This window comes from Aquarana catesbeiana, linkage group LG02 (assembly GCF_042186555.1).
Source record: "Aquarana catesbeiana isolate 2022-GZ linkage group LG02, ASM4218655v1, whole genome shotgun sequence".
Classification (NCBI taxonomy): Eukaryota; Metazoa; Chordata; class Amphibia; order Anura; family Ranidae; genus Aquarana; species Aquarana catesbeiana.
In genome coordinates this window covers 70401995-70414652 of record NC_133325.1, presented here as the reverse complement: position 1 = coordinate 70414652, position 12658 = coordinate 70401995, and the positions used below count along the sequence as shown (strand labels likewise).

At 41.6% G+C, this 12658-nt stretch overlaps 1 protein-coding gene across 1 annotated transcript in view; it reads right to left on the bottom strand.

Moving 5' to 3' along the window:
• Positions 1-1293: 1293 nt before the first annotated feature.
• ENDOD1 (endonuclease domain containing 1) overlaps positions 1294-12658 on the bottom strand; it is a 34529-nt gene continuing 23164 nt past the window's right edge. Inside the window, exon 2 of the mRNA XM_073613025.1 lies at positions 1294-7823. Coding sequence (XP_073469126.1) covers positions 6777-7823 — 1047 coding nt within the window. The 3' untranslated portion in view covers positions 1294-6776. The remainder of the gene's footprint in view (positions 7824-12658) is intronic.

Genomic DNA, 12658 nt, shown 5'->3' with positions numbered 1-12658 from the left:
TTACCTTAAATTTACGTCATGAACCCCCAGGCTTTTTTAATGTATCTCCCCAATGGCCAGGTGTTTTTGGTTAAAGGGTTAGTTCACCTTTTCACAAAACATGATAGATGAACAAACGCAAAACACATTTTTCATACAACCCCCCCCCATCCCAGTTTATCCTCGGACGATTATCTTTTACTGCCCACAGTAGCTGATGTAACGGCAGTCCAGCCATTTGAAATCCTAGCTCCTCACCCTCTTTTTCCAGGACAGCTCAGAGGAGTCTCATTTGTCTGCATGGTCACGTGTCGGCGCTGATGAATGCACGCTTACCATTGTGAGCTTTATAATACTACGCCTCCAGACCATTACAATGGCCGATGCGGGCATCAGAAGATAATCAATGAAAGTGGTGAAACTGGGACCCAGGAGTGTGAGGAGGGGAGAGTGCTGCGAGTTCATTTTTTCAAAAAAAAGTGAATTAACCCTTTAAGATAATGCACACATTAAGTTTTCTGGCAATGCATACTGGAAGTTTTCGTTCTTGCTCCAAAGGGTTTTTGATGATCTTTTACTGCCCGAGGACTAATCCTTTAGGCTGGGTTCTCACATGTGTGAATTGGATGCGTGTTTCCCTGCAACCAAACTGGATGACAGGCAAGTGTGACCGGCTCTCAATGGAGCCAGTTCACACATGTCCGGGATGGCTGCGGTCCGGATTTAAAAAATAAATAATTTAAAGAGGCCGGTGCATGCTTGAGTCCGATTCAGGTAAAAGTTTCGGACCACATTCACACCTGAACCGGTAAACAAAAACGCACTGGACCCCAGGGATGAACCCGCAGCCACACGTGTGAACCCGGCCTTAAAAGGCAATGCATACAAGTCTTCGCACATGTGTTAACAGGCTTTTGTTGACTTGAAGTGGTTTTTATTTCCATACATGTCTACGAGAAAACAAATCCCTTTTGAAGCAAATCAAATGCACCTGTCAATGTACCATGAATGAACTCAGGCGCATACTTCATCAATATGAGATGCTTCTATTAATGAAGGTGCATACTGCCACCAAAAGCAGGAAAAAAAACAAAAAAAAAAACACCACACACTTTTAGAAGATGCCATTCTCAATTAATTTTAGAAAGTATTTAGGCGGCATTCACACCTGAGCGTTTTTAGCTCGTAAAAATGCTCAAAAGTTCCAAAAAACGCCCAACAAGCAAAATCCCATTCATTTAAATGGCCCCTGTTCACATCTGAGCGTTCTGTCGTCTGAAGCAAAACGCCTGAAGCTCAAAAAAGTACACGTGCTTCTTTTTACGCAGATTACAGGCGGGTTTTATGCTTTTTACATTGGTGACCTTTTGACCTGTACAAAATCACGGTACTGAAAACGATACGCTCGGGTGTGAATGCAGCCGTAATCCCTCTTTTGTACAGTGTTTATATTTTCACTCAGTCTTCATTCAGTTTGCAACACTTTTTAAAACAAATCTAAACAATAAAATGAATGAACTGAATACAGAACAAAGTAACAAAAATTTTGAACAAGATAGAAACTGGTAAGCAGGTAAAGCATGGAGGCCTTGTTCACACCCTCTGCGCATGTATGGGGTGAACAGGGCACATAGAAAAGTGTTTTCTATGTGCTCTGGCATGCAGAAAAAAAATTTAAAAAATAATAGCAACTCAAGTGTGAAATAGGCAAAAAAATATAAAATAAAAAAAACTGTAATGCTGCAGTTTCCCTCCTGCTTTTAGGCCTCTTGCACACAGGAATAATTCAATGTTTACATTTAGGATTTTCCTGGCAGAAAGATCAAGAAAAAAAAAAAAAAAAAAAAAAAAAGTAAATTATGTTGCAGTTTACACACATACAGTGGGGACGGAAAGTATTCAGACCCCCTTAAATTTTTCACTCTCTGTTATATTGCAGCCATTTGCTAAAATCATTTCAGTTCATTTTTTTTCCTCATTAATGTACACACAGCACCCCATATTGACAGAAAAACACAGAATTGTTGGCATTTTTGCAGATTTATTAAAAAAGAAAAACTGAAATATCACATGGTCCTAAGTATTCAGACCCTTTGCTCAGTATTTAGTAGAAGCACCCTTTTGATCTAATACAGCCATGAGTCTTTTTGGGAAAGATGCAACAAGTTCTTCACACCTGGATTTGGGGATCCTCTGCCATTCCTCCTTGCAGATCCTCTCCAGTTCTGTCAGGTTGGATGGTAAACGTTGGTGGACAGACATTTTTAGGTCTCCCCAGAGATGCTCAATTGGGTTTAAGTCAGGGCTCTGGCTGGGCCATTCAAGAACAGTCACGGAGTTGTTGTGAACCCACTCCTTTGTTATTTTAGCTGTGTGCTTAGGGTCATTGTCTTGTTGGAAGGTAAACCTTTGGCCCAGTCGGAGGTCCTCAGCACTCTGGAGGTTTTCGTCCAGGATATCCCTGTACTTGGCCGCATTCATCTTTCCCTCGATTGCAACCAGTCGTCCTGTCCCTGAATCTGAAAAACACCCCCACAGCATGATGCTGCCACCACCATGCTTCACCGTTGGGACTGTATTGGACAGGTGATGAGCAGTGCCTGGTTTTCTCCACACATACCACTTAGAACTTTTTGGCCTTAATTCTATCTTGGTCTCATCAGACCAGAGAATCTTATTTCTCATCATCTTGGAGTCCTTTAGGTGTTTAGCAAACACGTCATATGACGGCCTGGGCTTCCCGACCGCCTAGGGGGTGCGCGCGCGCCGCCGCATTGCTCGGGACCCGGTGCGTGTGCCCGGCGGCCGCGATGTCTGCCGGGCACCCGCGATTGCCCGTTAACCAGGCCGGACCGTGGATCTGTGTGTGTAAACACACAGATCCACGTCCGGTCAGTTGAGAGGAGACCGATCTGTGTTCCCAGAACAGCGGAACACTGATCGGTCTCCTCCTTGTACGTCCCCGCCCCCTACAGTTAGAATAATTCCCTAGGAAACATATTTAACCCCTTGTGTCCCCCTAGTGGTTAACCCCTTCACTGCCTGTCACATTTACACAGTAATCAATGCAATTTTATAGCATTGATCGCTGTATAAATGTGAATGGTCCCAAAAATGTGTCAAAAGTGTCCGATGTGTCCGCCACCAAAAAAAAAAAAAATTGCGATCGCCGCTATTACTAGTAAAAAAAAAAAAAAAATTAATACATTTTTTTTTTAAATGCCATAAATCCATCCCGTATTTTGTAGACACTATAACTTTTGCGCAAACCAATCAATATACGCTTATTGCGTTTTTTTTTTAACAAAAATATGTAGAAGAATACATATCAGCCGAAACTGAGGAAAAAATTAGTTTTTTTTTTTTTAAAATTGGGATATTTATTATAGCAAAAAGTAAAAAATATTGTGTTTTTTTCAAAATTGTCGCTCTTCTTTTGTTTATAGCGCAAAAAATAAAAACCGCAGAGGTAATCAAATACCACCAAAAGAAAGCTCTATTTGTGGGGAAAAAAGGACGTCAATTTTTTTGGTTACAACTTCGCACGAATGCGCAATTGTCGTTTAAAGTGCTACAGCGCTGAAAAATAAAAATTGGCCTGGGAAGGAAGGGGGTGAAAATGCCCTGTATTGAACCGGTTAAACAAAATCTGCAAAAAATGTCAACAATTCTGTGTTTTCCTGTCAATATGGGGTACTGTGTGTACATTAATGAGGAAAAAAAATGAACTTAAATGATCTTAGCAAATGGCTGCAATATAACAGAGTGAAAAATGTAAGGGGGTTTGAATACTTTGTCCCCATTGTACGTGCATATGGGCCTCATTTTCATGAGCGTACCGATCTGTACGTCCGGACCGAATATTTTCAGAATTTTCTTAGCCAAAAAAAAAATTTTAAAAAATAGACCCAGTGGCAACTAAATACTACCGAATGAAAAAATAAAAGAAAATAAAAAAAATAAAAAAATGATAAACATTGGGTACAGTGTTGCGTGACCGCACAATGCACTGAAAGCTGAAAATTGGCCCGGGCAGGAAGAGGGTGAAAGTGCTCAGTAGGCAAGTGGTTAAACAGCTGTGTTCATTTTTTCCCATAGACAACAACAATGCACCTGTGTTTAAATCTGTAAAAAAAAAAAAAAAAAAAAAACCCACCGTACTACAAACGCCTGTGTGCAAGAGGCCTTAAGGTAAAACGCAAGTAAACTCCATCTGCTTGCGAGTACACAAAAGGAGGATGCGTGTCAAAAAGGGTGCGTTACAAAACAGATGCCAATATGGAGACTGGACTTGTTTTCTCATTCCTCATCAGGGTGAGGCTGCCAAAAGAAGTCATTTTGTTCGTTGTCAGCTCACATTCATATTTAAATAATTTACAATAATTTGCTTGTCTTTTTGCGTGTCTGTTCAAAATGGCATAATCTATTCCCCCTTAGTTGCATTACTGAGCAAGCAATTTTTTTTGGCAAGAGCCTTTAGTAGCAAGAAGTGCACACGAAGGAACTGGCAGGCTCCAGCAACGTTTCACAAACTTTCCCCGCACAATACGACTATTTCACTAGCTGCAAAGGCCATGCATAAACAGTTGACAAAGCAATTTATAGGTCATATGAATATGGTTTGATCCAACCTAGCAACTCCCATGAACCATTTCTGTGCCAAAAGAAATAAGGCACGCCCATCTAAAACTAATCTTTAAAGAGCCAATTCATCCAAACGTTTCCAGTCACTTTTTGGTAGGTAGCTGGAAAAATTTAATGCAATATTTTGTTTTTTATGGGACTCTGTTGGAAGGATCTCGGTGAACAAGTGTCTGGGCCTACAGCAACTACAAAAAGGGGATTCCAACCGTTTTCAGCAAGGGAGTCCCCAAAAGACACAAGAAATTAGCTGGTATTGCTGCCAACCAGGCTCAGTAACTGGAATATTTCTTGGTGGATTGACCCTTTAATTCAGCTAACCTGAATTAGTCTTTTTGTCTGCTGATGTAATATACATTTTTCCCATTCACAGAAAGCTTGATGGCCTTGTGGTCATGTCCCCACAGAATAAAAACTGGAAGCCTCAAGTGCTTTACCAAACCCTCTTGAATATTCCTTGATCCAAGTTGGGTAGAGAGCATGCCTTGCCCCCAAAGAAGGGCTAAAGTGCTTTACTAAACCCTCTTGAATCTTCCCTGACCCAGGTTGGGTAGAGAGCATGCCTTGTACCTAGAGGAAAGCCAAAACTGGAAGCCTGAAGTGTTTTACAAAACCTTCTGAATGTTCCCTGACCCGGGTGGGGTACAGATCATGCCCCAATGCTTAAAAGCTTTCAGTCCACTGTATGTTACAATGCACTACAGTTAATGCAGGCTACAAAATCTTTAGTCCTCGTTCTTGAGACTCGCTGCATGGAATGCAGAAGCCAGGCCAGGGAGAGTTCAAATACACAAAGCTGAATGTGCTGTACCCCATGAGCCATTGTGGGAAGAGAAAAAAGCCCTCTCAGATGCACAAGGTTCAAGATCACATTTAGTTTAAAAAAAAAAGGGTTCTGCAATTTTAAAAGAAACCTGTACACAGAGCAATATTGAAGCCACCGCTGCTGATCATCTTCTAAAAATGCTAGTTACCTGGATGACAGTCAATACTTTGGGACACATGCAGACAGGTCAGGAAAGTCAAGAGACTTTAGAACTGGAAATCTGCATTATCCATAGTCAATGATACAGAAAGTACTGAAGCTCTAGGATCAGCATACAGCCAGGGAGCCTGTATTTTCAGATCTAAAAAGATCAACAAATGCCACTACAGGCTTCCTTTAAATAAAAAAGTCGATCCCCCTCCATTAGGACCTCTCTACGAATAAAGATGAAAGCTCTCCAAAATCCTGTTCCACCCCATAAAAGACAAACTGACCCCTCTACTCATTCCCCAAACTAAAAAAGGTGCCCACACCCCAGATAACCTTCGCTCTGGAATCCAGCGGCCATTTTACCCCTCCAGAAAAGACACTTAACTGTAATACCAGTATACATGGACTGGTCCTTTAACTATATCATGAAAGAACTGCTAAACTATGACCATCAGATGAATGTATAAAAACATAACACTTAAGTACATTTTGTATCTGTGTAGCTGAGCAACGCAGCACTAAAACTGCAAATTTGCTCCACAGAGGCAATCTTCACAGGAGGAGAAGTACTTGTAACATGAAGGTGATGCAAATTTAAAAAAAATGTCCTAAAACTAACATTAATAAAGAGAACACCCATATGACATTAACTTACAAAACAATTGCACAAGTTTGTTTTTTTTTTTGTTCTAAAAAATAAATTAAACAGGCGATGCAAAGTCATGTCAAAATCCTCTCTCATAAAAACAATCAAAGTTTTCTGTCTCATTGATCCACCTGCCAATATTAGCTCAACCTGGCTTTTCCTATGCATGTACCATATATACACATATGTATTTATTATTACTCAGAGCTCAAACAGTGCATTTCAAACTACCATTGCACAAGCCAATTTTTACAGCCATTCTCTGTCTATGAATAAACAGAAACTCAGTCATACAGGTGACATCTCTAAATCTGATGAGCTCCAAAGCTAGCTGGTTGTTTCTATTAAATATACTAAAAAAAGCCAGAGTATTCCTAAACATGTTTAACTCCTGCGGAAGTACAATATTCTGATAGGATTAAAAGAAAAAAAAGCAAATTTGATCTAGTTTCCACAGGAAATTCAAATGACTTGCAGGAAAGTGCTAGCACATCAATCAGCAGTATGGTCACGGTTCTAGGTTAGTGAGATTAGTTAGTTTTCATAACCCTCGGACTGTCCAATTAACTTTGAGAAAAAACTGTTGCCTGCAAAGGAAGCCACAGAGAATGAGCTCCCAAATGTGCCAAACACAGCATGGAACCCCAAACCGATCACACCCCAGATACCACTTAGTATGTCAATGCCCACATCTGGGATGGCACAAATTGTATAATATGGAAAGCAGGCCATGTCACACAGGAATCTTGTCGGCAGCCTAAGTACGAGGCAAACAGCAGAAAACACATTATTAAGAATGCGGAAAAAACCACAGAAGATATTTGCGAGAACTCTGAGGATGTCACATGGGATGTTCAACAAAACTTTGCTCAGAGCAAAAATGTAAGTGGTGGCCGCAGTCCAGATCCAGTACAGTCTTCCAAAAACGAAATTAAGGACTTGTTTGACCAGGAACCACACTAAGCCAAAGACATTCTTCACAACCTCATAGACAATGCAGAAAAGGAGCTGGAAGCACCTAGAAAAGGCTCCTGGCTCAGCGGGACCCTCGTCTTCTGTTTGGGTGGCGGATTCAGATGTTCTTTGTTCAGGAGGCATAGCTCCTCCACCATCCTGGCTGGAGAACAGCTTTACATCACCAGGCAACCTACTTTCCAGTTCTTCCAAAGTGACCTGTTCCACACCATCTACATCTCCAACTGTCTTGATGACTCCTAAAGACCATGCCTCAGGAACACTGCAATAAGCTGCAAGCCAGACATATTCTGGAATGTTCACCTTGTCTTTCATTTGATTACTAGACGGAACAGCACCGGCAATAATGTGCACGTTTCCTTCGCTGCCGCATTGAGGCACTAACTTCTCCTTAATCAGCTCATCCACATCCACGGCCCATTTCTCCTTGAAGTTCTGAGGGAGTGGCACAGCATTAGTAAGCATGGCTGGAGCTCTGTGAAAGAGCAGTCCTGGCTGGTAATCCGTTGAGGCGTAATCTTCCTCTAAGGCCTGGTTAGTACCAAGGCCTTCAGTCTGCTCCGAGCCTTTGGTGGCTTCATCAAAACTGCTCTTTGAATCATCCAGCTGCAGAAATAAGAACAAAAAGTTCTAAGAATATGCTTAATATACATACATAATGCATCGTAAAAATGGCAATATCAGCTTTTGAGAACTTACAAAAAATATATACAGTAAAAACTAGATCTCGCTTAAAGTAAAAAACTAAACACAAAAACCAAACAAACTAAAAATAGCAATTGAATCAGCACTTCACTGACAGATTGCAAAATGATATAAAAGTCCATAAGTTAGCAGAGAAGACAGCGGGGGTGGAATGTCTGGATGTTAAATTCAGGTATGGTAAACACATACAATCACCGGCAGCTCCTAATCAAGGTCTGGGAATCCCTCATGAGCATATGAAGAAATCAAAAAGGGCGCAAGTACAGCATGGGTTAAAAGTAACAAAAAATTTATTGCAACCTGCAATAAATTTGTTGCTTTTTAACCCATTCTGATCTGGTGACCTATTTCTTCTAATACTAAACACACTGTTTAATTTACATTATCCCTTCTATTTCTGTATATGGATGATGGCACTAATTATTTTATTGAAAAATAAACCACCAACCAAGTAGCTCTCTCCCAGCCTGTCTGCAGGGAAACATAAGCAGAGGGAGCTTCTAATCATCTGCTGCTGGTCACATGTTCAAGAAAAAAAACAAAACACACAAACACACCTTTGGGATATAGGAGTAAAAATAAATATCAAACTGTTTTAAACTGCCATACAAATATATTTGAAATCAAAGCTTTATGATTTTGTGAAAATAACCTGGTGTGGGCGGATTTCTGCCAGTCACCAGCTATGTCACGCCCCTCCAAAAAGGTACTTATATAGCACCGTTAATTTACCCAGCGCTTTACATATACATTGTACATTCACATCGGCCCCTACCCTCAAGGAGCTTACAATCTAAGGTCCCTAACTCACGTTCATATACTGGGGCCAATTTTAGACAGAAGTCAATTAACCTACCAGCAAGTCTTTGGCGTGCGGGAGAAAAAACGGAGTACCCGGAGGAAACCCACGCAGGCACAGGGAGAACATGCAAACTTCAGGCAGGTAGTGTGGTGGTTGCGATTCGAACCAGCGACCCTTTTTACTGCTAAGAGTGCTACCCACTACACCACCCATAAGAGGAAGGTGAAGCCATCATTAATCTACATGTAATATCCCACCCCCATTGTGTTTAACTGGTTAGTGGACATGGGGGGGGGGGGCCTGGCTGTCATTTACCACTGTGCATAGGCCCACATGTGACTATAGTCACATGGGCTGCTCAGATGAGAGGGAGGGAGGAAATGCTCAGCAGAGAAACTCCCTGAAAACTGAGCATGTGCAGAGTTTCCACCACAGCTGCAAAATCCCTAGCTGAATTAGGGACCTGAGCAGAAGGTAGAGATAGAAAATAGCAGGATCAAACAGTTTTTTTTGCAGAATGCAGAAAACAAACAATCTCATAGTGACTGAGTATGAACGGCATGTAATACACCATTTGAGTGTTTTTTTTTTTTTTTTGATGATGTGGGATTAGTGACACTTTTAATGTGTGTCAAATCTGCATAAAAGTGTATGTATGGTCAAGTAGTCTCATTGAGATCTCACTTATTTTGGAGATGCAGATTTGCAGATGATACAAAGTTAAGCGGGGAAATAACTTCTGCACAGTATGTGGAAACTTTACAAGAAGGCCTAAGTAAACGGGTTGGGCAACTACATGGCAAATGAGATTAAATATTGAAAAATGCAAAGTAATGCATTTGGGTGCTAAAAATATGAACGCAAGTTACTCGCTAGAGGAGGAAACCTCTGGTGGAATCTAGGATGGAAAAAAGGACCTGAGGGTCCTAGTAGATGATAGGCTCAGCAATGGCATGCAATGCCAGGCTACTGCAAGCAAAGCCAACAGAATATTGGCATGTATTAAAAAGGGGATTCACTCCAGAGATAAAACGATAATTCTCCCACTCTAAAAAGACTTGTCCGGCTGCACCTGGAGTATGCTGTCCAGTTCTGGGCACCAATCCTCAGGAAGGATGTACTGGATCTGGAGACGTTCCAGAGAAGAGTAACAAAGCTAATAAGGACTGGTGAGCCTAGCATGGGGGGGGGGGGGGGGGCTGGGGGGGGGACACACTTTTCAATGAAAGGGAGTTTAAAAAGGACACTTGGCCATTCACTGAAGTTGGAAGTGAAGCGGTTTAACCATAAAGTGTTTAGAGGGTTCTTTACTGTCGGAGTGGTAAGGATGTGGAATTCTCTTCCACAAGCAGTGGTATCAGCAGGGAGCATTGATAGTTTTTTGACACTATTAGATGGGCACCTTAACGATCACAACATACAGGGGTATACGATGTACTATTGACATAAATGCAAGCACGTTCACACACCCCAGATTTAACTGGATGGACTGAGGTCTTTTTTTCAGCCTTACTATGTAACAGAAAGGGAGATGAAATTTCTATAAAGAAGGCAAAAATTCCCCGTCACTGGAAAAAGGTTTCCCCGTTGAAAGATAAACTCTGAGCTCTTAGTCTAGTGACAACTGTAAAATTGTGTATCCCCATCATTTTCTGCTCCAATATCAATGGTTACCAAAACAAATGGGGGGGGGGGTAAAAGCTCCCCAGCAAAGAAGATTGTAAACAGGCAAGTAAGTTTGATTAGTTGCAGAGGAGACAGCAGGTCACCTCTGCAAGAATTTTGTCTGCACGCAATTTTTTTTTTTTTTTTTAGAACCAGAATCCAGTTGGTCACTGAAAACAAGCACACTTAAAAAGTCGCAGCATTCTCCTTTATTCTTCAGCATTAAAAATCGGCACCATTAGTTTGCTTGCCCCCCCCCCCCCCCCCTCTGATTCTCTTCTCTGCTACAGACAGAATCTTTATGTTCTTAGGACTCCTCTCCACATCTGAGTCATTTCATACAGTTGCCGCAGGCAAGACTGATAGCAAACCAGTCCAGCCACTGACAGACAGAATGCAGGATAACAGCAGGCCCTGCAAAACTAAATGTAGGACATTTTATTGACGAAACTACGCAGCCCTGTCTATAGTAATAACTATTAGCAATTTACTGGCAATATTTCTAATCTTTTTTCCTGAACTGCTCCTTTAAGGCATCAATTGGAAACAAATTAAAGAATAAAAAATGAAATATATTTTTGCTCTTGTCCCTAGATAATGACCTTGATAGAATGATAGATCGTGTTTATTGCTCTTCTGTGTGTCAGCACAGTCAATACTAGCCTAGGAAAAAAAAAAAAAAAAAAAAAAATCCCGACTCGTCGGTCTGAGCAATGAATTAAGCTTATGGCATCAATTAGGAAAAGCATGCCCATTAAGAGGATCCAATGATTGATGTCTGTTTAACATCACTATTAGATAATGTCCTGCAATGCAAGCTTTCAGAATCTCTTATTTCATCAGGGAGGTCTCAACAGCTGACTGTGCAGCACAGATATTGATCTGGGACAATGGAGAATGCTTGACTTCCACACAGGCACAAGAAGAGAGAAAAAAAAAGACAGCAAATTGCAAATCCATACTTGGAGCTTATACTCCATGAACATATGGTAAGGATTTGTACATTTACGCTTTTCCTTTTCCATATGGTGTCAACATATTGTGAACTCATGGGTGGAGAGAAACAACCCTTAGGTGCTATGCGGCAAAGGCGCACTTGGCAGTGTGGGATGGTGGTCATGGAAGGGTCAAAGTCATCAGAAGTACCGACTAGACATTTACTGGTAACGCCAAAGACAGAGGATTGCTAAACCTCTGTGAAACACCACAAACTGATGAAGTGGTGTATTTGCCACAAAAGACGCCTTTGGTGTTGCCAATAAATGTCTATTCAGTACTTCGGATTATGTTGACCCTTGCAAGACCACCACCCCATACTCCCAATAGGGCCTCTGCCGCATTAAACCCAAGGGTTTTCTTTTCTGTGCCCAGGACTTCGACCCACCAACTCTTCTGAAGACCTAGGGCTGGGTCCCCCAGAGTCATTGTGTGTGACCGCCCACTTACCACGTGGAGTCAGGGATATTCTCCACATGCCAAAATGTAAGATTGTGTTTACCATAAATTTTGGTTACTTGCAACCTTACCAAATGTAAGAGCTCTTCATCTTTGCCAGAACATTACACACATACAAAAAATTAAATATTATATATATATATATTTCAGAGCCTTGACTGACCAGTGTGCAGGACGAGCGCCGTCAGATTACATACAGAGAGAATCTCCTGTTTACTTGGCGGCATCTGTAATAAGAAGTCCTGTCTCTTGGGCCACCTTTGGACCACTGTTCTGTCTATCATAGGAGATTCTCACTGTATGTAATCTGATGGCGCTCGTCCTGTCCCCCTCCCTGTCCCCTCTGGGCTGCAGATGGGCATCGATCAAGCTGCACTTATGGCAACGGTGAGGCTGCTGCATTGATGGCAATGGTGAGGCTGCATTGATGGCAATGGTGAGGCTGCAGATTGGCACTGACCCTTATTTTGCTTCAAAGTTCCTTATTTAAAAAATTTAAGTTTTTTTCCTGAAACTTCCCTCTTAAAATGAATGTGCGTGTTATACGCCGAATATATATGAATATATCCATATCCATCACCTCTGCCACAGCTCCTACAGAGGATTACCACATTACAAAGAACATATTGTGAAGTACTTAAAGAGGAACTTCAGCCCCCTTTAGCTTTGGCCTTACCCACACTCTGGTGCCATCATCTTTGTTAGTCTGGCACATACCCAAATCTGCTGCAGAGCTCTGTCTGGCTTTTCATCCCCTCAGAGCCTTGACTGACCAGTGTGTAGGAACCCCATGAGATTATAGGGAAGGCTAGAG